This window comes from Nipponia nippon, unplaced genomic scaffold (assembly GCF_047370975.1).
Source record: "Nipponia nippon isolate SJK-2023a ecotype South Korea unplaced genomic scaffold, ASM4737097v1 scaffold_11, whole genome shotgun sequence".
Taxonomy (NCBI): Eukaryota; Metazoa; Chordata; class Aves; order Pelecaniformes; family Threskiornithidae; genus Nipponia; species Nipponia nippon.
In genome coordinates, this window is record NW_028262302.1 from 5,420,484 (window position 1) to 5,447,123 (window position 26,640).

Genomic DNA, 26,640 nt, shown 5'->3' on the forward strand with positions numbered 1-26,640 from the left:
CTCCTCAAGAGGATTTAGGGTCTGTTCCTGTAGTACCGTGATGTCTTCAGCCACAGAACTATCTGTACAATGTGCTTTTAATTTGGGCCTTCTGAATTGAAGACTGAGGTGGAAAGAGCTGTCTGTCTTTTGGCAAATGCAGTGCTGAATTTTGCCAGCTACAACTTCTGCTGCTTAATTACCTTCAGTTTTCTCTGACGTGATTTCTAGAGCTGTAATGTCACTCCTGGGTTCTTAGCGCTTCCTGAACTCAGAAAGGAGGGGTAGTTTTCAGTAGAGGAGAGCCAGCTCATCATTGCAGATACGTTTTGAAGCTCTAATCTGTCTCTCTTTCACCCTCTTCCCTGCCCTTCTCTTGGTACTTTATTTAATAATGGTGTTTCTTGTGGAACGGGCTAGTCTTAAGGGCTCTGTGAAAAAGAGATGCAAGATGACAATAATGTCTAGGAAAGAAAACTGCACCACGATGTCTTGAATATTGTTAAAAATGCTTTAATTACTAAAATAGACGTTCAGGATATTCTGTCTTAGGTTCCAAACACCAGCCTCCTGCATTAGACTTTAGACACTCACAACATGAAGTGTGTACTGCCCACAGGCAAGATTTACATATATGGTTAACCAGTATCAGGAATTAACATCAGAAAGAATGAAACGTAAGTTTTGAACTGAAAGCCATTACTTGTGCTTCTTCAGTCACTCATATTAGGCAGTTCCTGTTAGTGACTGGCTAAAAGACATTACAAAGGAGATAAAAATCAGGGCTGCAAGGAGATCTCTTCTCTTAAAAGGCTGCTTAGTCTTTAGTTAAGCTAATAAATAATCTCATTGCACTAGGGTAAGTGTGAGGACTTGACTGGTTTCTCTAGATCCCCCACCCACCTTGAGTAGTTCAGATGTAAACAGCAGGGGCTCAATTCTGCAATTTCTTGCAAAAGAAACCTTTGAGCTGAGTTTTTGTTTCTCTCATGACTGCAGGACCAGGCCCCTGATAGAGAGCAGCAGCTTTGCTTCAGGTAATGAATTGTGCCACTGACAAATGAGGGCCCTGAGCATTCAGATTTAATGCAACTTTGGTACTGGGAAGCAGATGCTCCCACCTAGCATTTGTAGTACCAGAGTCTGAGGCAAAGAACACAGAAAAGAAACTTCCTCTATGTGGTACCTGTCTTGTTTGAGACCATCCTCCCTTCAGACAAAACCAAACCCTTAAGTACTCCTCAGGGCTAGCGTCTATTCAGCTGGCAGATACGCTGCTGCTGGCTCCTTACATACAACATCCCACCTTCCCTTCCTGTTTCAAATACAGCCTCGCTGCTTATGGCTCTTAGCCCCAAGATCTACTAAGTTTGTCATAGCACTGGCTCAGACGGAAAGAAGGCTTTTGGATTATTAAATTAGCTAGTTCTCAGGAGTAATGCAGCCTGGCTAGTAACCACTGCATCCTACTTTCTGTTCTCTGAGAATACAAAAGTGAATACAATTGTTCACTGAAGACAAAATGAATGCACATGCAGTCATCTTGGTGTGCAGACCAGACCATATATGAAGTTTTGCCGAACACGAGGACGGGGAATAAGAAATGCTTGTGGTTGAGAAGAACACTACTTTCTTTGTGTTCAGACAGAAGCTCCTAGTGAGGAAGGAACACGAGTTTGGTGTGACACTGAGGAATTTCCCAACATGGATCTCAAAACAGATTCTCATAAGGAGTACAGGTAGGATGAGCATTTCATATGTCAGAGACACAGCCTGAGTTTACAGCAAGGTGCCAGTGGTGGGACAAGTACGGGTGGCTCTGTCCCCATCCCTCAGACTCCTGTTGCTGACTGAGCTTGTTTAATCAAAAACACACTTTGCACCCTAGCGCCGTAAAACCTGAGATATGAGAAGGGGGTAGCTTAATCGGGCACAGTCAAACTTGCGCTGCTAACTAGAGAAAGTGGACTAATGTTCACAGTAAGGCAAATTTCTAAGTATCCAAACTGCTTGGCAAGATTAGTGAGGGCATGAGCGTGCTACTTCCTCCCCTTGCTGGGAATTACCAATTATTTTCAAATCCAGTTTGCTGAGAAGGTAGCGTGAGGGCAGTCTTTGGTTTTACAGAATTGGGAAAGGTGTTATAGCAAATAGGTAAGTGCAAATGCCTGACAGGAAAGTTCATCACAAGAGATCAGTGGATAAAAGCTTCCCGTAGTCACGTGCGTAATACCTATCTCTTCTTATGACTGGGATAAGTTCATCTTTATGTTACACATTCCACAGGGAGTAGACGATACTATTTTTTTGCTAAATAGGAGCAAACAGATGAGCTAGCTGCCAGCTATTCCATGGGGTGGAAAAAGTTGTTTCTACAGCTGTTTCTATTTAGGACAATGCAAAGTCTGCACTTGGAGCTTCCAAGTATTCAAGCAATCCTGATGTTCTCTACAGCCAATTAAACAAGAAAACCAGGATCCTACAGCCCAGCTTTCTAGCCTATCTGACAAGATGCTTTATTTAAAATATTGATCTTTCATTGCTTCTACGTGTTTGGTGTAAAAGAGATGGCAAGATTCACTTAAATTGTTAGTCAAATAGCTTCATGCTATCCTGACAGAAGTTTTGGACTTCCTAAACAGCTGCAACTCCTTCATTGGATGCACTGTTCCTAAAGCTCTGCTGTATACGTTAAAAATAATTTCAGAGCAATGCAGGGCTGCACACACCATTTTATGGGTTAAACTCCACTATATTAAAGAGAAATTAAGTTTAAAACAATTTAAAATGAACAAGGGATAAGCAAACAAGGGATAAGAAAGCAAAGCTACTTCCACTCTTGTTCTCCCTGTTTCTGATGCTAATTCTGCTCTCTCCCTTTTTTGTCTATTAAACAACTGAAAAAACAACTTGTTTCACCACAGCTCTGCATTCAGAGGAGGTTCCTAAAGAGAGCGCAGGAAGTGATAAGCCCAAATTTTCAGATGGGAAACCACACTTTAGAGCTCACTCAGTAAAATAGGCTGTGGTGTTCTAACAGCTCACCGGCTCAGCAGGTCTCTCTGGGCTGTGCAGTGCCTGTCTCCCTTGTGCTAGCACTAGACTTGACTCTCTGGTGTGCTGATTTAACTCAAGTTTGGTGTCATGAATTGGTTCACCAAAGAACCTGAGGAGCATCAGCATCAGAGGAAAGAAGGCTGCGGGAGTGCCTTGCTGAGAGCAGAGAAACGGAACTGCCTACTGCCTCTCACGGCAAAGTGAGCTATCAGATCAGCCATTTCATCTGACTGCGCCCTTAATTTCCTTGTGGGTGTAATGTGACAAGCATTTCTTTCGGCAGCTGAGTTTAAATAGCTGGCACTGCTGCCTAGTTGTGCCAGCACAGCTATGTGTTATGACTACATGCTAAATGAATGAAGTTACTGGGTCTGGTAGCCCGATGTACGGTATAGCTGCACAGATTTGTAAAGGGCAGCAAAAAGGAACACCAACAGTCAGGCACGCATTCTGCTTAGGAAATGACTGCTGCCTAAATAAATGCTTGGTAAGTTACAACCTATGTTTTAGCCAACACCTTTCCCAAAACCATGCCCAAAGTGTGCTCTTATAGCAGGCCCCTTCTTGAAAGACTGGAGTCTTCTCGCAATGTATTAGCCAGGTATTTGGAACGCTGAGGCTGGCAGCGTCCAGAGTTGTTCACTTTTCTCTGAATGACTGTCGATGCCATCTTTAATTTCTGTATTTAACATCTCACAAGCAAACTTAAGTTATGGATGTTTAAAATAAAAGGGGGAGGGGAAATCACGTATCTGTAGTCTGCTACCACATGCCAGGTATTCTGTGCTTCTAGCAATGGGATGTTCTACGAACGTGCTGGTGAAAGCTGGCTTTGAGCCCCTTGCGGATACTCTGCTGGAGTTTAGGCCTTTTGACTTTCAGAAGGCAGCTTCTGGATCATTTATGGCAATCACAGTTATAAAGCGTCCCGTGGCAACTCTCATTATGCACGATGCCAATCCAGGGTGAAGATCTGTTCTATAGCTTTGGTCCGTGTTCTGCTCTGTGACCAACTCCAGGTGAACAACGTACCTGGAGATTTCAGTTTGCTTTCTCAGCCTTTCAGAAATGCTGAAGTCCACAGGAATGTCGCAGCTCAATAGGTTATCCCCAGAGACTGCAGTAGGTGAAAGGTAGCACCCAAAGTCCAGCTTGTCTCTATGTTGTTCACTTTCTTTGTTAGCTGTAAAGGAAGAAAAAGTTGTTCCCAACAGTTCTCTCAATTCATATGTTGTGCACAGATGACAGCAACTACATGTAATGACACTGGAAAGACTCAGTAGATAATTAGCCAGAAAAATGAACTAATGTATGTTGATTGATGAGAGAAATTTGGAAGCTAGCTTTGGGATTTAACTGTTTTTCTCACCTGTAAGAGTGTGTTGTCCCTAAATCCAAAACCTTCCTTTAGTAAAGCAGTGATGTAAGTGAGATCCATGCAGAGGAAAGGACTGGCTGACTTGTACCTCTCCATGTTATCACAGACTAGAGAAGGAAGAAAGAAAAAAAAAACCAAACAAACAGATCTCAGCAAAATAAAGGAGCTTTTATCCACATTTTACATTTGAACTGACCTCAAGCCAAAGCCTATTAAAACAACCCACCCACCTATTAAGGGGTACATATGACACATAGTACATGCTACACAACTGTTCTATAATGTTGGAGAATAAACCATATAGTACTTCCAGTTTCTCTTAACTCCATCATAAGTGCATCTTTTATTACAGCAACATAATCCACATAACTCTTCCGAAGTCTGAATCTCTGCTCAACTGATAACTGGCAGGGAGCTGGTTATTACTTAGTCTTTCAAGAACACAGCATCGTTTGTCTTCCTTGCCTAGTCTCCAAGGATGGCTCCAGTAATGGACTCCACCTTCTAGGTTGGCAGCTGCTTTTATTTTTTTTTCCAACCACACATGTCCAAGGACATGGAAGAGGCTGTTGTCCAACCAACCACTCCCTCGCTGCAGCTAAGTCAGGATTCCACAGTAAGCGTGACAGTGACCTTGTCTTCTGGACCTACTGTTACCGCCCTGTTCTACAAGCATCAAGAGCAGAGTTCACTTCTTTTTAGAAACTGATAAGCAGCATCCTTCTACTACTGAAATGAGAAAGAGGAGCATTAATTTAGGATCACAGAATTGATCTCCTGATGCTCTAAAGCTAAATAAATGGTTTGATGATGCTAGATAACTGCATCTTTGGAAATAAGCTTTCTCAGTATCCAGGGAAACAAACCAAACCAAACCAAAGACACTCAAACTTTAGAGCCTAATCCCCCTATTCAAAACCATCTGAGTTTCTGGGGAGATTAAGTTTAACTGAAAAATCATTAGAATTTAGGTCCTATGTTAGAAAAAAGTCAGTCCTGAACTACATAATTAATCATCTTCTGGTGACAAATACAGTCTACTAATCATCATGAGGATGATCACAGTTCAGAGGTAATGATGTGCTCTGTAAGCTAAAGCTTTAGCCATCAGTAGCATGGCAAGGTGGGAGATCTTTTTTTCACAGGAGGAGGTACAAAACTAGAACAAGCACTCAGGAAAAAAAGTCAGGGGGAGGGAAAGGAATGCAAAAGAGGCTGTCAGACTTAAACAACCTCTGCTCTCTCCTTCCATTTTGTTAGAGATTAGAAAGGATTTAAGGTGACAGACTTACAGAAGTCAGCACTCTCCTAAACTCACAGAGTTGCAGTTTGACAGAAGGAGCTCTTGATACAACAAATTCATTTTCCTTTGTACTGACATTTATGAACTATCTCCCTCCTCTCCTGAACAGAACCAGGAAGCCGCTAACACTTTGTTTCCCCTCACTGCTCTTCAGTACTTTCTTCTGCAACAGTTACAGGTGTTGGCTAATAAAAGCTAAGTAACATGACACTGAAGGTGTAAGTGGAATAAAGGCTAAACAAACTTCTTTTAAAAAGTCAAACTCACATCATGTACTGCTTACAGACATTCATATTTTTGTTATTTCTCATCCCCACCAGTTTCCCAAGTCTCATGACTATTACCTTCTTTGGCTTTTCTTTCAAAATCTTTCACTTCCAGAACACCTCCCTGTTCATAATCTGAAAAGGAAGAGGTGAGAAAACATCATTATAGACCTGAAAGCATTTGTGTTCTATATCTAAGTTGACCCTAGAGTGCAACTTGGTGACACTGGGCTGGGAGTGAGATCTGTTGGTAACAGAGGACAGAGCTGCAAGTATAACTGGAGCTCAGAGCACAAGTCTCATCTGCTGAACTCTGAACATCAAACTGCACTGACGTGTACACGCTCATTCCCTGAAGGCATTTTGTATATTCCCTCTTTCTCACCACCGTTCCTTTTCCCTGCTCGCCGTGGCTCCAGCCTCCACGGTTCCCCTGTCTACCTTCTGGCTGACATGCTCACACATGGTAGATTATCCCAAAGCAATTTACCAATTAGGTTGGTGTCAACTGCACGATCATAGTAATAGGAGAAAGCATAGAAGGAACTTCCACGAATCTCATCTGGTTGGTGCAGTTTCCCTTTGACAACCTTGAGTACTTCCAAGTAGCAAGGCTTGAATCCTGTTTCTCCTGTCAGGACAAACACAGATGGGGTGAGCCAAAGAAGCATATCCAGGAGATGGAAGAATCAGTGGCAACAGGATGAAAAGGGAAGATGGAGAGATTAAAGCATCAGAAGATGTGCAAAGACCTTAGATATCCCTTCCGTAATCCAGCATGGCACCTACATGCAGGCAAGGACTCTAAAACACCATCATCAAGTGGAACTGGTTAGAGCAGATCATAGCAATATCTGAAAGGTGCACTGCGCAAACTAGTGTAGGTGCATGAAAAGATTCCTTCATACCAGGCAAAACTCCCATTGTTATATTCTGTGGTAGCAGAATCTCATTTACATTTGCTACCACCTGCTAGCTAAAATGTTACTTTCCCTCTCCATCACACCGTAGTTTTAAGAATCCACTCTACACACACCAAATCTGCAACTCAGCTCTCATGTTCCCCACTGTAAAACAAAGCAACATCAGTCACCGAGGGGTCTGTTGTAGTCACTGATGGTAGCAGCTTCACCCTCTGTATGCAGCATTAAGGACAGTATCTTAAGAAATAGTTCCACAGGTGAGATATACTTTGGCCTACCAGTTATTGTACCCTAACACAGCCACAGTTTTTGCACTCTTAGCTCAAAGCCTCAGAAAAAGTACAAGTAACTCTTAACGTTTCCTATAAAGTTAGCATTCGTAATAAGAGATCACAGAGAATGCAGGCCAGCTACTCCTACAGCTTCAGATTTTTCTTTGGCTCTGTCAGAAGTCCACACTATGACTGGACAGGTGTACTTCATAACCCAAAGTAACTGATGGAGTATTTGCCAAGGAAAAACTCAGATTCTGAGGACAAGACTTATCTTACAAGAAGCAACAAGTCTCCTTAGCTTACCTTCTTTGTTGCCACCATACCGGTATTTCACTCCCCCGAAGTGCCACTCTGCCTCCAGTTGCTTTGGCAAACAAGAACTGCGGAACATTTGTCCATCTACAGCTGGAATGAAACCAGAGGGGAGAGTCAGAAAAGATAAAATTTAACACAGTTATCAGTCAATATGCAGAACCAGAAAAGAAGAGGCTGAAAGATCTTCATTAAGGTCTTTAAGCAAAAGTATGGAAATCTGAATTGATTGATGCTGCACAAACTGATTATGAATTAAGGACCAGTCTCAGTCTGGAAAATTTGTGTCCGTTTTCTCCTGCAAGCTGCAGGGCAGCTGGGCTTGTCATTTGTTAATGAGAGATAAATGGTAGAAGGGTATCTGGATAATGGCTGTTCACCACAGAAGACAAGAAACAAGAGAGGTAATTCATTAAACACACAGATACACAAACCCTAACAAACAGCAGATAACCGAGACAAACAAAGCAACTGGGCAATGAAGACATAAACTCCTAAGACACTGATCAACAGTCACTACAGGATCCACTGAATGTACCCTTGAAGGGTTCAACCAGAATACTGTAACTGATAAGAAGAAAACATGATTATTGTGGCCAGCACAGATCTTTCAGAAAAAGCAAACTTCTTACAGAATGATTGAGGGGGATTGTGGGACTGTGCAAAATTTACTATGGGATGTTTAGGGGAAGGCTCAAAGGCAGGGAAAGAGGGAATCGAGCCATCAGGAAGCGTAAGTGTGGGAAAATGGAGGGGATGATAAAAGCAAGTAATCACAAGTAAGCAGGCAGCTGGTCAGTATGCTTTTCTGGCTGAGCCTTGTGACCAATCACTGCAGTCTGTCCTATCTTCTTCTTAAACTCTATTCCCAACTGTTTTTGATTTGAGTACATTCCAGTAATTAACACAAGTCCATCTATCTGGCAAGTAAGAATCCACAAGGCAGAAAAATCCCAGGTCCTGGCCAGAGACTGGACAACAGGCCTAAGGTCTGGGAATGAAGACTGGAGGGACTTAAGGTCTGGATCAGAGACTGGAAAGACTCAGGAAAGCGAGTATGCATTTAGGTTAGTCAGTGAGACTGTGTGTGATGTGCTCGTGGACTTCAAGCTAGACTAGTCAGCGAATACAGCAGGAGGTCTGGGGGAACACAGCAGGCCACGCAGACAACAGAGAGACCTATAAAGTGGGTTTGGCCTAAGCAGCAATCCTTAGGAAAAGGATCCATTCATGCTGTTTGTGTTTCTGTGGATGCTTGTAAAGCTGTGCGTTTGTGGCTGGCCATGTCTATACTGTGTTTGTATGTTCCCATGTGTGCATTTCTGGAATTTACACTCGGTCTCACTGCTGGCTGAACCTGGAAATAGGGAAAAGCAGCTGTCTCACAAGACAACTCCTTAACAAGCGGTAGTCTGTTTCCAGACAGATCTATATCAGCAAAAACACAGCAAAACACAAGATACAGAAGTGAAGACATGGGAAATGGGCTGCTGACACAAGACTAAGTCTAACCATCTCTTCAAAAATCTTGAATGTTTTATCATATGAACATACCTTCCATATCCAAAGCTCCAAGTGTTGCTAGTCTGGCAGCTTTTAGTCCAAACCCCAAATAGCTGTAAACAACAAAGACAGACATTACAGTTTTAATTCTTGCACGTCTGGTATGCTTCACCCATAGCCTCTTCCTAAATCCTGGAACACCCAAACCAAATTTCCTTCCTCTGCTTCCCACAGGTCTCCCCTCTCTAAAACAGAGAGCTCCCTTTGCCAGAACAATTCCAAGTACCAAAAGAGTGACACAAACCCAAGAATTACAAAGAGCTGTAAAATGGGTAAATCTAAAACTGCAGAAAGTGGTTAGAGCTGATGTGATTTCTACAAGACATTCATGAAAAGCAAAAATGCACAGTCTTAAAAACAAGGGAGAAAGAAGAGTATGTGAGGAGTGCAGGGGAACAGGATAGCCATTCTTATGTCACACACATAAGGCTATGTGCTCTTAGGGCAGAACTAACAGGAGAACTGCAGAACCTCCCACTAAATGGGAGCTGTGCCTTTGTGTGAAATTCACCTCTGTTTCACTCCACAGATTACCACTATACTGATTACAAGCTAGGATGTGAACAACATTTATAAGAATGTCATTACACATTGCTGGCTTCAGCAACACAGCTAGATTAAAAACCTGCTGGCCTTTCATTCCCTCCTCTATGTTTGGCTACTTATCCCTTCAGTCATGTCAGTACAAACATTTACAGAATAATCAGAGTTAAACTAACCTCCAGCTCCCTCATTTTTTAGGAGATGATTTTCAATCCTTATTATTTTTAAGTGATCTAATGGACTGTATTGGTGAATACAGCAATCAGTTACATTAGTAAATGTAAGCAGTAGGAGAGGAGGACTATTAAACCAGCTTTGCTGTCAAGTAAACATATTCTGTAACTGACTGAGATGATAATCTTCACCCCACTAGTAACGAGCTGAGACCAACTCTCTATTATACATGGTCAAGTTCTCATTGGACTGTAAGTCATGCAGGTAAACCCTCTGGATTTCACTGCAGACATCTCAGAAACTTGTTAGCTTAACGCAGTAAGCACATATGTTATTCCAGGCCAAGTATCCCTTCCAATTGGTTCAAGAATCTGTTGTGCTCCATGGTCTTTATCAGCTGCCTGTGGTTGTCTCTCTTTGGTTTACATCAGTCTAGGTTTTACTCTTTGTCCACTTGCTGATGAGATGTGCCATTTCGAACTAAGAAGGAAAAGGTGTCAGGAAAGTCCTCTTCCCAAACCTCTGACCAGGTTTAGTTCTGACTACTGGCATCATATCCACCTTTCTGCTTGGTCCAGAGTATTTGTCTTGAATCCAGTAATAAGAATTCTTCTCCTTAAATATAGTGACTCATAATGCTTCCTCTTCATTTGACAGACTGACTAATATTCCCTTGCAGTGATATTAACCATGATCCTGGAACGTTTCCAGTCAACTCACGTCATGTTCCACTTCAACTAATGTTTCAAGCAGATAAGAAAACTAGTAAAAAAGTCATGGTCCCAACAGCTGGTAACAGGACGACATGGCCATTGGCCATTTGTAGTTAGCTCAGGGGCTGCAGAAAGACTGATTTTCCCAGCAGAGACAGCAGCCTTTTTGCTCCTCACCTGTGGGTATAGAGCTTGTAGGTGCTATTAAACATTTCAAATGAGGTAAGAAAATCCCCAGGTGTTTCCTTCAAAGTTTCCTAAAAGTTAAATAAAAGAAGAAATCTTTTAGTTTCTATTATGCAATAAAAAATAACCAACTTTGATGTAATATCACAGATATACATATGGGGTTTACTGCACGCTCATCTGATCTGCTTGGAACACAAAGAACAGCCTTCCAATGGTGCCCACTCCTGTAATATCTGCAGCTTTTAACACTGAGTTTATTTACATGCATCTTTGTGTTACTTCAGTGTATAATAAGGAAGCGCAACAGATCAGGATGAAACTACTTTCTAATTCAGGATACCTGAATTTTTCAGAGGATTTACATGCTAGTCTATATATACACACAGTCCCCTTCGAAATCAACTTCACTGGAAGCACTACGAACTTTTGCAAGTCAGACCAGACATCTCAATTCAGGAACTCGGAAGAATTAAAAATGCAAAGTAAAGTATAGGCCACATTTTCACCATGTTAAATGTCATGCTGATACTCAAGGAAACTCTGTGGCCACTCACTCCTAGTCTTAGGGCTGCTTTACCTCCTGGTTTAAGTGCTTTCCTCCAAATTAACCTCTTGTCTCAACACCTCCAGTTTTCCTCCTTTCACAGTCTTCCCTCTGTGTGCACCTCTGCCCCACTGGTACTCAGTCCCTACCTTCTTGCCAGACTAACTGTCATATTCTTGTAAATCTGAACCAGTTCAGGGCTCATTTACTGTTCCTTTGTTTCCAGTCCACGAGATCTCAATCCCAGTTTCTGTCTTTCGTCTGCTAGTGACCTCATTCTCCCATCCTTTCTTGGCCCTCTGCATTCATATCAGACACTCTGTTGGGCCAAGCAGCAGAATCTGAGAGGACTGAAGCTGCAGAGTGTCTGTAGTTACCATTCAAGTAGGTAGATACAGCAAAAATAACCCAGATCTGGAACTGTAGAGTCCTAGACAGAAGCCTGCTCGAAGCTGAAAGGGATTTGGCAGTATTCAGCTTGAGTTTCTCCTGAACAAATACAAACTGAAATTTGTTTTGGGCCTCAGGTAGATTTTCACTGGAATGGCAGTCACATCCTTGACCCAACACACCCAGACACTGCCATATTTTGAGTTCTGTTCCTAAACCTTACATCACAAAAATTTGTAAAAAGGAGAGATCCTGAAAAAAAAAAGTTTGGAGAAAACAACTGGCTTTTTTCATGCCTTATTTTCACAAAAATGTAGAAATCCTCACACCCCTCCCAAAAGAAGGCCAATAGGATGCTGGGCTGCATCAAAAAGGGCATCACCAGCAGAGGTAAAGAAGTCATTATCCTACTCCACTCAGCGCTTGTCAGGCCACGCCTGGAATACTGTGTACAGTTCTGGTCCCCGTGACACAAAAAAGATGTGGACAGGCTGGAGGGGGTCCAGAGAAGGGCCACCAAGATGATCAAGGGTCTGGGAAGCCTGCTGTATGAGGACAGGCTGAGAGAGCTGGGCTTCTTCAGCCTTGAGAAAATGAGGCTTAGAGGTGATCTCATCACCATGTACCAGTACTTAAAGGGGAGCTACAAAGAAGATGGAGACTCCCTTTTTACAAGGAGTCACATGGTGAGGGCAAGGGGTAACGGGTACAAGTTACTCCCGGGGCAATTCTGATTGGACACGAGAGGTAAATTTTTCACAATGAGAACAGTCAATCATTGGAATAATCTCCCCAGGGAAGTGGTTGACTCAGCTACGCTGAACACGTTTAAGACTCAGCTGGACATGTGCTGGGCCATCTCATCTAGATTGTGCTAGAAAGGTTGGACCAGATGATCCTCGAGGTCCCTTCCAACCTGGTATTCTATGATTCTATGAAATGAGGCAGGCACCAGACAGACAATTTCATAATGATTGTGATTGATTGGTTTTCAGTTGCTTATCACTTTGGCAATAATACCATGAGAAGCATAACACTAGCTTAAAAACAGCTCCATGCAGTTACCATTATATGTCCTCTATTTGCTTGTAATCTACATTTCATTAATGAATCCCTTACTATTAGAGTATTTTGTTCAAAACGAATGCAAGAGCAAACATGACTGCCTCAAATTGCAAGAAGGGAAAAAACCCCTCTGCAAATCAAAGGGGGAAATCCCATCAGATGGGAAAAACTCTTCAGAAACATAGTGAGCTATGTATGTGCTTTTTTGTATGAACTTGACAATACAGGCAAGAAGCAGACATAGCATACAAGCGGGCAACGTGAACCTTGACTTCCACACTGCCCTACGAATTCACACCATTGGTCCTGGTCAGTAGCAAACCCTCCAGGCATTTTCCTGCAAGGCTCTAAGGAGACGTTTGAATCCTGAGCTGCAGTTCAGCCTACTTCACAGCTCTATTTATTCTCCAAAACCCTGACATGCAACACCCTTTCCTGTTGGTCCAGTTCCCGCTTCAGCAGGTGTTATCAACACAAAACAGAGGGCAAGCTCAGAGTACTTGAGGCTTGGCTGAACAGGATAAGGTTGCATGTCATGTTTCAACATGACACACCATTGCAGAATTAAAATATCCTGCTATGAAAACCATGTGTTTTGTAGTCCCTAAACACCCTTTGAGAATCTCAATTTCTGTATAACAAAAAAATGTTAAACAAAGGACTCCTTCAGAAAAGAGGACAAAAACAACTTCACAATATCAAGGTACAGAATGCTATAGTGCCCTTCCAATACCCATGTAATTTTCCCATGCAAACTTTAGGTTTGGGTCCCAGTTCAAACTGTTTCTAAAGAACTACAGAATTCCTGACAAATCCAACAGAGAAGGACTGAGGGGCAGAGAGGGGAATTCTCAAAGAAAATCAGAAGAAAATTATAAGAAAGCAAAGAGGGATTGGCTGTGCTATTATAAAAGATATTTGCCCCATGAGACACCCCCTTCCAAAATTTAGTGAGGATCTGCTATCAGACTGGAATGGGGCAAAAAAAAAAAAAAGGTAACTCAGAGCAGACCCTAAATTTCTTGTAATATACAAGAATACTCCCTGGAGATGTTCTACATTTATTGAATACAACATTAATGGGGCTTTCCCAGCCTGGGTCTAGAAAACAAAAGCTGTTTCTCTTTCTTTTTACCCATTTGCTTTCTTTCTTTTTTCTTCCTTGTTATCCAGGCTCCTTTGTTTGCAAGTGCCTATCAGCCAACTGCTGATGTCAAAGGGAACAGAAATACAGATGTTCTGTACACCACAGATGTTCTGCTTGTGCCAGCACTGACAAAATGATATCGGAGAGCACAGCAGTGCTCAGGTCTCTCCACTGACCCTGCAGTCCCAACCCGCGCACTTTTAACCACTCCTCACCTCAAATCGTGGCAGGAATGTGATTTGGGTTGAGGCCCCTCCCAAGTCCAGAGTCCCAACAGTATGCTGGTTCTGGCCAGACAGCTGCCCTGCAAACAACATCATGCTCAGAACAGCCCCAAGTGCAAAATACTGCGTGCATGTTCAGGCAGCCACCAAGTTATCACATTATCATACCAATACAGGAGGGCTGAGCTGGCCTTCAAAGACAAAAAACATCACAGAGAAACGGTAGACAAACAGAAGGTATTACGAAAAGAGTCATAGGACTTTCTTCCTTGATTCCTATTTCACCTCCAAAGAGAAAAAGCAGATAAATCTCTGGGTATCCATCAAAAGCTGAAAGTAAGAGACAAAGTATCTCCTGCAGAAGATGGTCAGGGACAGTACATAAATTCTGTAACCACCATATAGCTGGTCAAGAGCAGTAGGAGAGGAAGGATAGTAAGAGCAGAACCAACTATTATCATTTCTCTTCACCCACAGAAGCTTTTTTGCTTGCTTGTGTACCTACTAGAGTACTGATTCTTTTCACTAGATTCTTTTCACTAGATTGCATTCCCAGAACTTCTTAGAGGCAGTAGGGCTAAGGCACCAGCGCATTCCCTGTTACACCATTTTAGTTGCATAGTTCACGCTGGGATGAAGAACATCATTGTTCAACCTTGTTTCCCACCTTCTAATAGATTAGCAGTACCACTCCCCTACGTACGTTACAGAAGCCAGCTTGCCAGGGCCTCCCACTCTTGAGTAAATCCTGGCACCTTCTGGATGAAGATTCCTCCTTCTTACTACAGGTGTGGCTCACCCTCTGGAACGCAGTCTCCCCAAGATGATCGACTGCTTTAGCACTGGTGCCACAGTGGGGAGGAAAAGCAGGACATGGCAACCAAGGCAGAGGAACTTAGGGTGATCACCTCCACAGAAGAGACTCAAGTTCATATTTAGAGAAAAGTAATACAGAATTAACTACCTGTCAAAAAGTTCACAGTGATCCAGGCTAAAATTCCTGCAAAGAGTGAAAAAGGAAAAAAAAAAAAAACAAACAAGTCACCACTGAGTACTTCCACAACCTCCTGCCCGCCCTTACCACCCCTCCACAGGTTAGTTATTTACCTGGAAATCATTACTAACTTAACATAACCGCCCCATACTTCAGAGATTAATTCAAACTTATAATTAAGTGATATGATGTGTTATTGATTCATTAAAATCTCATAAGCTGGGATAGGTAGAACATTTGTAATATCCATGCAACTGCAGCATGCACAAATCATGTCTATTATCCGAACAATATGCAAAGAAGGAATGAGCTGACACAGTGCACAAGTTTCCTGGGGCACTTCCCCCCCACAGCATTTTAATTCCTAATCTGCAAATTGCATACGCACCACTCTGTGTTTTAATGTTGTGGTTTCTGTAATTACACTACATAGTAGCAACCAGTAAAACACAAACAACTCCTCTTTGACTCCAGCGGCTTGCTTGATGCTGGCATGATTCTTACCCAAACACAGGCAAACATGTGACAGTAGAAGAGGTGGGACTTTTAAATAAACCTTGGAAGGCTACACTGTGCTCTCTTATGCCTCATTGTTCCTGCCCCCTGTCAATACAACACTTCTCCCTACTATACAATTGATCCGTTAATCCTAGTGACATACTGTGCATTGCACCATATTTCATCGAATACTTGCACGCTTCATGTTATTTCTCCTTTTCTCTTGGCACATATGGACAGATTTTGCTCTTTAATCTTCCTCCATTTATTAGTTGTTTAAGTGTCATGATAATTCTTTTTGCTTTACTTGAACACCTTGCAAACTGGCAATATAACTGCCATAATGAAGTGTTCAGAACTGAGTGTAACACCACAGCTGGCTCTTTTCAGGCACCCATACAGAAGGATTATTACCTGCCTATTCTCCAAGGTAATATGTCTGGAGACGTAGTCAAAATGTTACAGTGGTCTGTTCTGCACTGCAAAATCATCACTTACTCCAAACCTACAACATATTCCACCTTTTCTTGTACTTTAGGTTACTTCCTTTGCTACTTTACTAGCTGCATTTTTCCAATCAGAATTTTTTTAAAAATTTATTATTTTATTATTTATTTCATTATCTGATTTTTTAATACTTGCCAATTATCCTTCATTCTCCTCTAACATTCACAATGCTTCCAACTTTAACCCGAAAATTGATGAGCTAATCATAACAGATTATTTTTAATGCTGATATTGCAGAATTTACCAGGCAGTTTCCATAAGCTTCCTAGCGTGCTATATATCGTCATGTAGCCTTTCAGAGGTGGACACCATCTTTTTTCCACCAGTTCCCAAGAGCAGGCTTCAGCTGGTTAGCCTGCATTAGCCTGCATACTTATTTCTGAGATGAAGTTCTCTTCTGGAACCTCAGAAGGTTTTGGATGAACCTTCATCTAGCTCACTCATAAAACTCTTTGTGTATCTGCATTTGTAGCCTAACCGATGACCAAGTAATCGACAACTCCTAGGAAAAGCAGAATTGAATAGTTTCAAACAGGGCTAGAAACCTTTTATTTTTTCCCTCAGTTCAGTGACTATTTCTCTTTCCCTCTCATGTCCCTAAGATCTCTCTCTCCCCCTCCCCCCCCCCCCCTTTGCTTTCATTTTTTCCTCCTTCTAAAACGCACCTTCATAAGACCCGTCCATGATGCTAACACTGTCCTCTGGAACAAGAAATGGTGATTCCTCAAAGACTTCTCTCACCTGAAAAAAGAAATAATGATTAGATTCCTTGGTCTTCAGAGTCTTGTTCTGCTCTGATGGTGACAGAGAAAGTTTTCTTTTTCACAGCAGTATAAAATAAGACAAGCATATGGAGTAGACAAAATTCTTCTTCTTTCAAGGGCCAGGAAAGAAAGAAACAAATATCATAGGTCTCTCTCCCCATGCCTTCTATCCACATCAAGACAGAGTATTTCAGGCCCATACAAGAAAGTCTGTAAAGTCTGTGAGTTTCATACTATCATGGGATTACAGTCACTTTTCACAGCTGAAATTCTCTTATGCTAAATAGAATGGAGAACCGAGTCATGAAAGACGAAACAGGAAAGCAATACTAGTGCATCCAAAAGATCTTAGTATTACCTCTAAAAGCAGAGCCTGAGCTTTCTCCTCTGACAGCAAGCGCAGTCCAGCTGTGGCTTTTAACACTACCGGGGTCTTCTCCCAGAGATGAGGTGGCACAGCATCTATGGCCATGTCCAGCAATCTTTTGACAGTTTCAGCACCCTAAAAGGAAAAAGATGTTGTTTTTCTTATGGTTTCCTCCTACAGACCATCAGAAAATAGGCCTCCCAATTCCCCCTCAACACTAGTGAAACCACTATTCAATAGCAGAAGATACCTCACCCACACCCAAGATAAGGATAAAAACTGTGCTAGACATCTCATAAGAACCTTAGGGAGAATGTCTGCATTGGAAGGATGAGTGTATTCAGAGTTGTATCTTAGGCAAGAGAAATGTCATTGTTTGTGGAAAGTATTATTTGAAAGGATGGAGGGAGGCGAGGGAACTGAGTATCTGACAAACCTAGACATTTTGCAGTATGATGAAACTAAATGGTACAATTACTGACTGAAGCTGCAAAGGTCAGGAGGAATGTCCATAGATTTCACTAAATGCAATATAAGAATTCCAAGTGCATCCACAGCAAATAGTGTAATTAAAATGCCAGCTGTAGAATGGTTACTACACGAGGTACAGGAATCACTGCTGGGCTCTCAATTATTTACACTGCTCTAGCAATTACAGTTTGGCATTAGCAAGAAACATTCTCCTGTGAAATGTCTAGAAATTTCTTTTGGGGTGAATTCTTCTCCTCTCCTACCCAACAAACAAGACAATTCAGTGAAATACTGGGAGATCTCATCAAAGTTTAAAAAAATCCAAAAGCCATTCACTTTTCCATAGAGTTTCTCACTCAAATTCCTGTAGCACTGAATGAACTGAGCAAACTGAGAAACGTGAAACTCCCCTTATGCTAGCCCCCGGCTCCAAGACTGCTGAAGCACACAAGGTAGAGTATCTAATCTATCATTTCTCTGGCACCTCATTTAGCCTGTGAAAGAGCTTACTGTCAGCACAGGGGATCTGGAAAATGGCAGCTTACTTCAGGACTGGCCCTGTGTATCACAACAACAGGATTATTTTAGTGCTCTCTGCTCTGCTGCTCATTTCTGACTCCTAATCCAATAGAGTGGCATGGAACAAGTGTAGTGCGCACGAATTCACAACCACCCCCATTTGAAAATAAAGAGGATTGCACCTAACTTCAACTTCTTATTAAATTATAAATTTGTGTGTTAATTAATACATCTGATTGTAGAAGATGGAACTGTCCAACTGTGTTTTGAAAAACTCTGCATATAAACAAAAAAACAAGTCCTGAGGCAGTAGAAGATTAACTGCCTGTACCTAAATCATTATTCAGCTACAAGTGTAATCAAATATTTGAAGCGAGCATGACTGAAGCGAGTCCTGTGTATCACTGAGCACTGGCTTCCAAGCCATGGCTCCAAAGATAACAGCAAAGAATCAAAACAAACAAATTATTGGAAGTCTGATGATAGAAGCAGAGAACACACTTAGAGAAATATTAAGGCCTGATGTAAACTGCTAAGTGCATCTTTATTCTTCCCCTTCTCCATAACTTATTAACAAAAATTAACTTTTGTAGATCTGACTATACACACAAAAAATTAAACATTTTTAGGAGTCAGAGAAATGAACCCTCTTTGCTTGTCAGTGTAACATGACTAAAAAAGAACACCCCCCCGCAGTGTTAACCCCCTTACTTCTAAACTAAACAAATCAAAACAAAATATGCCCATTTTGAACTGTGACCTGCACTGAAAATTTCAACCAAAAGGAAAAACTGAGAAAATTATTAGTAAATGAGACAGGAGTATATATTTACTCAGGGGTAGCTATAGGGGAAATAAACATTGAATATGGATGCTGCTAGAGCCAGAATCACTTTGCCTTTGAAATTCTCAAAGGCATGTAGTCTAGTTGTATATACCATTTAAGCAATTAGTTAAGCCATTGTTCCGTTGATGAAATATGTAAAACAACAGCTCCTATTTCACTGTGTAGAAATTAACTCACAAAAGTAGAGCAACAGGTTTAGAGAGCCAGCAGTAGAACCTTTACATTTTTTCTTGACTCTCTGCAATTACAATTAGTAATACTTGAACTGCTTGGTAGAGTCCAACTGATATTAGCAGAAGCAAGACCAACTCACAGGGAATGGAGAGCCTTACCTTTTCAGGCTGATCAGCATATGCAGAAAGTCCTGGCTTCACAGACTCAAAGATTTCCCCTTCCAACTCTGGAAGGTTTTCTGCACAAACAAAACATTACATGAAACAGTCAACAACTCAAATCTTTTTCTTTAGTTCCAAAAAGGTTGCCTGCAACCCCTGTAAAGTGACTATCCTTGATTTCACCTTGCAGACAATACTATTCCCCTCCTAAAACAAGCACTGCTCCTTCACTTCAAGAACATATTTAACAGAATATTGCCCTTGTATCCTCCAAGTTCACAAACAATTTATTAAGAATATGCTGTTATAAGTAGAAGTATGTTCATTTTGCATTTGTGAACTACAATGAGTTATAGCAGTGTAGTATGACTGATGCCTAATCTTAACAAAATTTCCTTCCCTTTCTGTCCCCAAGCTAATTGTGAAATACTAATTCATATTAAGACACACACAGTCAACACCTGATTATTCTTAGGTGATTCATCCAACTCACAAACACAGAACAGAGCTGACTGGGCTCAAGCACTTGGCTGCAAAGCCAAACAAGTGTGACCACTGCTCCCAGAGCAGCTTGGGTCTAGAAGCTATCCCTGGGTATTGCATATCACAAGTCAGGCTGAGTCCATCAGAGCTGGATGTTGTACCTGTCCTTCCAAACTAAGGTTGAAATCATGTGAAGCCACAGAGGTACTATGCGTGGCCCTGAAGGGCTTATTAGCTGAGTCCCATCAAACAGCCTTCAATCTTTGCAAATTTGCTGTCTCACTGTACCCAAGCTAGTTCACCCTCTTGAATCCTGTTGCACGTGCAGCCAACTTGGGTACCTCTGCGCTGTGTCAGAAGCAGATATACTGGAGTGTGGTGCATCTGCGCACAGGAGTTCTCCCAGAAATGGCTCAGACCTTCGGTGCTTATAACTCTTTAATTTACTGATTTTAATTTGCTACAAAATGTGACATATAAACATATGCAGAATTTAAGTATCTCTTGATATAATTCAAGGTAACATGCAACTTGACAAAAACAGCGTAAGTCTCTTTCCAACTTAGTGAGACATTCCTTTAAACAGCCACATAAATGAAAATCTTTGGAAATTCAGAACTCACCAGTATACCCAGAATTAAACCTCTGAGTTTCAAAAGATCTACAAGAAATATATCTTCACAGCAAAACACCACCACAAATGGACAATAATCATCTACCAGAGGACCATTTGAAGGACAAACTGTAGAAATCTTCAGTTGTTCCCAAATGCTGTGTTGGGACAAAACCCCTCTTTTGGGAAGTTGGAACCTAAGTCAACATAATCCAAGTGCACAGACTGACACAGGGTCTTACCTGGGCTCTTCTGCACAAAGGTGTAAATGTGAATCCGGGTTCCAGTGCTTCCTGCGTCAAACATTATGCCATAAAAAGTGTTGGCTTTGGCATTTATAGGGCACATGTTAGGTGGAAAGAAATCCTGAAACCACATCTCCCTGTTTGAATGGGAAAGAACAAAGGACAAAGAGGAAAATGCCAATGCTAGAAGGATGAGAAGTCTGGAAAATGCCATCTTGCCAGGACCCCTTGAGGCAGTCAAGCATGGATCAGCAATCACAGAGCTGCAGTAGGTCCTGTAGAGAAAAAAAACAGCAATGGAAATTACCAAGAGCCCTCTCCTTAAAAAGTCTGTAGGGGGGGAAAAAAAAAAAAAAAAATCAGTCTGTACACATATATTCTGCCCTCCAGGTGTTTTTCAACACCTCATCCAAAAGATGTGATTCACTGCAGTAAGTGATTTGTTCTCTCAGAGTAAAGGCTTCTCCATTTCCCAAATGCAGAAGAGTTAAAGTAGTTTGCTTCCCAGTATTTCTAGTTTTGACTTTATTTAGACAGTTTTTTTTTTTCCTCTAATTTGGCTTGAAGGTTCTCAACGTTTAGAGTCCCCAGAACCTTCAAAAAAGCCCAACTGTTATCCGAAAAGAAGCATCACCAAAGGGGAGCTCAGGGCAGAACTGCTTTGCCCTAACATTTACACACTTGAGATGCTGTGGCAGAACACAAGCATTATTCAGAGTCACAAACAAAGAGAATTTCATCTCGGGCTAAGAACAGCTGCTGGGACAGATTAGTGCACAGAGAGAGCGAAGGCATAACCTTCCAGCAGCATCCTCGTCCCCAAGAAAAGCCTGTGCTGCACAAGAGGAACTGAACTGTAAGGGGCACCTGGGCTCTGCCTCTCAGTATTTTTCATACTTTTCTTTTCTGTCTTCATTTTGGTTTTTCGTCATTTTCTCCTGACAGTTTTCATTTTCAGAATTAGAAAAACACCCAACAAAACCCCACCACACTCTCACATCTAGACCACTTGCCCTGAACACTCAGGTTGCTTACACAGCTTCTAACAACAGCTTCCAGAAGCCAAGGCCCCAAAGCTGTGTGAAGCAGTATTGGATGTGAAGATACAACTACACCTCCTCTCTGTAAACATGTATCTCTTTGCATATATTTTTCCTACGAAATGCTAATAAAGGAATGATACAGAAAATGGGCACAGAAATGATAGGGTTCACTAGGTGCCCAGGAAAAAAGGAGGATATATGTATTATAATATTATATATAATATTATATATAAATAGATACATATATCTTTGTTATTTGCATTTTAACAGCAGAAAAGACCATGTGGCCAGATGCCCCACCATATGCAGTACCACCTGCATTGCTATACACACAGAGCACTCAGCATACAAAAAGTGCAAACAGCTCCTTATCATTCTCCAGACACTTGGTAATGCATCCATCTGCCCCTAGCACTGAATATTCTACTTCATATGCCTGTTCCTCTCCTCTGCCCGAGACCCTCACCCACCTCTAGCGCTTACATTTGATTGTCTTTTAGCCATCTGCTCAGCCCCACTATGTTAATTCTCTCAAAATCTTTATTGGCTGTCTCTATCCTACATTTATGCATTCCTAATCCTAACCTCTCTCCTTTCTATGTGAACCTGACACAGCCTCTATTTCCACACACCCTTCTCCCATGCCCAAAGAACTCACTTATCCTCCACTACCTTTTATCCCAGATTTAGCCCGTGTATGACTTTTATTATTTCCATCCTTCACCTTTGTCCCCAGTTACAGCAAAGTGAGATTAACTTTTACCCATTCACACATCACATTGGGTCATTCCTCCAGTGCCTCTCTAACTCACACAAGCGTTCAGCTATCTCTAGGGCAAACAAAATGCACAGCCCACTGCAGAAGGGTAACCTTGCCTGTCTTCTGTGACCTTTAGTTGTATCCTCCCGTTCCCAGCAAAGGCAGAGCGCTGCAGGCGGAAGCACAAGCTCTTGACCCACTCTGCCTTAGAAGCACATTCTGAGAAGAGGAAGAAGTGACTTTACAGCTCACCAACAGGCGACAGCCCTGGCCACCCGCTGTGACAGATCAACTCCAACTGTAATAGTTTCTAAAGCATTCACATTTTATGTGGAAATGAGTAAAAACTTAGTTCTAACCTGTAACAACTTGAAAGTCCTATCATGAACAGAGTCCAGGAAACGTGCTGAGCTGTTTGGCAGCTTCAGAGCTATGGATTTCTACTAAGATGCAGCTGGCATTACCCACGTTTGCTTCATCACAGCAAGGAGGTCTACTGAAAATCCAAGAAGCTGTGCCGTTTTAGCAGAACATAAGCCGCATTGATGAGTACTACCTTCCAGCTGGTCAGAAGAGGTGGTGTTATTCTCATGCAATGTAGGGATTTTCCTTACTGAACAATCACAAATACAACCCAAGCACCTGCCTTAAGAACGAACTTGAGAGTCCTGTTACAAAGGGCACATGTGACACTTAACACAAGCCTCAGAATCTCCAATGATCCGAAAATATCTGAGCAACTGCCATTATTAACCCATACTTTTCTTGCCAGATGTACTAGTGGATGAGCCTTAGCCTCCCATGAAACAGTCCCTCACTAAGCTTCTCTTCTCTATCCCTTCTGTCTCCCCTGACTTTTTTCCTTTCCACCTTTATACTCATAATGACATAAAAAAAAACCAAAACCACCAGCAACCTTGGGATTTTATTTTTCTCCACCCTCATTAAGAATGAAAAAAGCACATGATGAGTGGTGCAGATCATTTAACCAAGCGCACTAGCAAAACAGTGTCCACGCAAAGCTTAAAAATAGGTGAGAGTAAAAAATCAGAGACAAGAGAGGGAAATGGGCTGAGCATAACAGAAATAGCAATGGAAAAGGAATTTGGAACAAGAAGAACAGAACAAAGAACGGAAGAAAAAATTTAGGGTAGAGATAGACAAGAGATCAGCTACGGAGAAAGAAAAGTATTTCCAAAGAAGTTCCTCTCAAACAACTTAAAATCCTAGCTGCTATCAGAGTACAACAGGAGGCATAAAATGAACAACAAACAGAAAGGAAAAAACAGGGTAACAGTAATATAAGCACAAGTTCATTAATATAAGCAAGCAGGTAAAATGCACAGATCACCATCATTAGGCTCCAGTTACTGCCTTTATAAACGAGCAGCCATAATCAACATCAATCGTGAATCCATTAGGCACACACCTGAAGCAGGATGGAAGCAACAGCTATTCCACTCGAGAGATTCCTAATGAAAACCACTTTGGAGCGCTGCGACAAGAGACACTGCGTCTGCACTTCTTTTCTTCACCTTCGCTTTCAGCTAGTAGGAGTGGACTATGTATCAGGCAAATTATAAGGTCATGGAGGCACATAAAACATCAGTCGAGTTGCTTTATTCAAACTTGAGTTTATCATTGCTCAACACAAGCAGTGAAACATGCTGAGATAATTAAGCAGGATGAATTTCAAGAAGTTGAAAGTTAACCGAGTTCAACAAGTTAGTAAAACATTTACACAGACATTACAGTCGACCTCAGCAGCGCTGGCCTGAGTCCAGTGACACAAGGTAGAACACTCATTTCCCAACACAGAGAAACACATGTAAACACCATCTGTGTAAGGCAGATTTTAGATACTAAGCCAAAAAGTTCAAGCACATCCAATATAAAGATTTGGGAGCTACAGAGTCTGTATGATCCAAAAATACTGGGATGCTGCATAAACTGCCAAGACTGAAAGCATGAATAGGAAGCAAAAAGAAACAAACCCAAACAAAAAACCCCAACCAAACTCTTCTTAAACAACAAAAGTAAAAACAATGCCAGAATAACAATAAGAAACCTTAAGACAGCAAGACACCACCTTACTTAGAGTTTGCTATACGCAGAAACACTGGTAATTTTCAAGACAAGAAAGTCTCACCCACATTCTTGAATATTTCTGACAAAAGAACATGAAAAACTCAAAATACAGCAACAAGAGCGTCTCCCTCTAAAATGAGTCTCTCTGATCTGAGTGGAAGCAAAAGCAGTGTACTTGAGATACAAAACAATTTCCCTTCTGTTTCCTAATACACTATGGGGAAATATTGGGATATAAAGAAAAATATTAGAAAATAATTAGAAATATTTACAAAATATAAATATTTAGGCAAATATTTTAGGAAACAAAATAGCCGAATCATGTAATTCAATTCATAGTGTTATTTATTGCTCAAGCACACCAAAAATCATTCCGAATGGAAGGTCTGTTTTCTGCACTAAAACAGTAACAAAATCTGTTTCCCAGATGAGCAGCTTTTACACTTAACACTCATGACCAGACAAATACTTTTTTACTTTTTTTTTTTTTTTTACAGAAACAAAAAGTCATTACGTTTTTTCCGGACTTATTTTTACCTAGTAAAAAAACGCTTTCTTGGATTGTTTTGACAAAAATTTAAGCTTCTTAAAAGTACACAGTTTAAAAATCACAACAGAAAGAATAACTAAATTCATTGGCAGAATTTCCCAGCATTTCCATAAAGATAATGGCTCAATTTTCTTTGCACACATACATTTGGGGGAAAATTCTGGATCTAGAGCTTTAAATGCTAGAAAAAAATAGAACCAACTCACAAACGTGTTATCAGCAGTTTTAATCTTCCTTTTCCCCGTACTGAGGCTCCAAATACGTATTATTTATTTATGCTCATTTCTGGCCAAGGGAGCTTCCCGTTTTCCTATTTAATTAGGCCAAGGCAGCTTTGCAAGAGGCTGCTGTGTTAGTCTCGCCCTCCTGCAGCGTGCCAGCGAGTGTTCCTTTACAACTTTGTAACTGTATACCTACAGGGGCTGTAAATAACATCTTTATCGGACCAACCGGTATTCTTAGAAAACAGATTTTAGGTGCTGAGAGGTTTTGGGTGCAGAGGGCTTTTGCTTCAGTCTAAGCTTGGGGAGAACTCCAGTGCAAATTTCAGCATGATGCTACTAGTTTTACGCCTTGAAGGCGTTCACCAGAGCTGCACCACGAGCGATCGGGAGACGGGCACCCTCACACCCCTTCCCAAATCTAACCACCGCGAGGGCTGTAGGTTTTTTGACGTGCACACACCTCCAGGCCGCAGCATCGTTCCCGTCTCCACGTCAAACAGCTGCAGCCTAAACCCTTACGCTGAGCGCGCCTACACAGTTCCCCTGCCTTCGCTTTCCCTCCCCCGGCACAAGACCCCGCGGCTCCTGCCCGCGGCCCGGGATCCCGCCGCCCGCGTCCCGCAGCGGGCACCGGTACCGCTCAGCAGAAATACCGGCAGCAGCCCTTGTTTCTCCCTCAGCCCCCGCCCGCAGCCGTTACTCGGCCAAGACCGCGCGTCCTCCTGCCCGCCCCGGGCGGCAGCGCCGCGGGAGCTAACGGAAACGCCGCCGCCTTCTCGGCTTCCCAGGGTCTCACGCCGCTCCCCGGGGCCCAGCGGAGCTCCCTCCCGGGGCGCCGGCGGCGGGGGGGTGACCCCGCCTCGGAGCGGCTCCCTGCCCGCTCCTCTGCCGCGCCCGGCAGGAGAGCGGCAGCCCCGAGCGGGGGCCTCCGGCAGCCCCGCGCTCCCGGCCCCGGCGCCGCTGGCACGGGGCGGCGGGAAGGGGCGCGGCCCCCACGGCAGCGCCGCGCTGTCGCACACCTCCCCCCGCCGCCGCGCGCGCTCACCGGCCGCTCGGAGCGCCGGCGGCGCCACATCTCGCCGGCCCTGCGCGTCACGTCAGCGCGCCCGCGTGACGCGCCCGTCGCGTGAGTTGCGCGTCGCGGGACGGCGCCGTCCCGTTTCCACGGGAACAGGCCGCCGCGCGCTCCTCGCTCCGGCTGCGGCGGGCGCGGGGGGGTCCCGAGGCAGGCCGCGCGCCAGGCGGGCAGGCGATGCGGCGGCCGGTAACCGCGGCAACGGGGCGGGG

General features: G+C 42.6%; 1 protein-coding gene across 6 annotated transcripts; it reads right to left on the reverse strand.

Moving 5' to 3' along the window:
* Positions 1-476: 476 nt before the first annotated feature.
* Positions 477-26,551, reverse strand: ENTPD5 (ectonucleoside triphosphate diphosphohydrolase 5). Of its 6 annotated transcripts, none has more exons than XM_087747262.1 (15): positions 26,399-26,545; positions 23,921-24,038; positions 20,686-20,963; positions 19,345-19,424; positions 17,167-17,310; positions 16,710-16,785; positions 15,010-15,045; positions 14,037-14,125; positions 10,664-10,743; positions 9,048-9,109; positions 7,485-7,586; positions 6,474-6,614; positions 6,062-6,118; positions 4,406-4,521; positions 477-4,219 (listed from the first exon to the last, which is right to left on the reverse strand). In XM_087747262.1, exons 3-15 carry the CDS (start codon positions 20,900-20,902, stop codon positions 4,133-4,135), a joined length of 1,287 nt encoding a protein of 428 aa, XP_087603388.1. In that variant the 5' UTR covers positions 20,903-20,963; positions 23,921-24,038; positions 26,399-26,545; the 3' UTR covers positions 477-4,132. The 6 variants fall into 6 exon arrangements, with proteins under 6 accessions (XP_087603388.1, XP_087603389.1, XP_087603390.1 ...); XM_087747263.1 differs by lacking the exon at positions 26,399-26,545 and adding an exon at positions 25,814-26,377; XM_087747264.1 differs by lacking the exon at positions 23,921-24,038 and having other exon boundaries at positions 26,399-26,551.
* Positions 26,552-26,640: the final 89 nt, after the last annotated feature.

Coding starts and splice junctions, on each gene's coding strand:
- ENTPD5 (XM_087747259.1), bottom strand. CDS start 22,876: ATGATAGGACTTTCAAGTTGTTACAG. Junction 19,425..20,685: donor CTTTGTGCAGAAGAGCCCAG/GTAAGACCCTGT, acceptor TTGTTTGTGCAG/AAAACCTTCCAGAGTTGGAA. Junction 6,119..6,473: donor AGTTGACACCAACCTAATTG/GTAAATTGCTTT, acceptor CTTCCTTTTCAG/ATTATGAACAGGGAGGTGTT.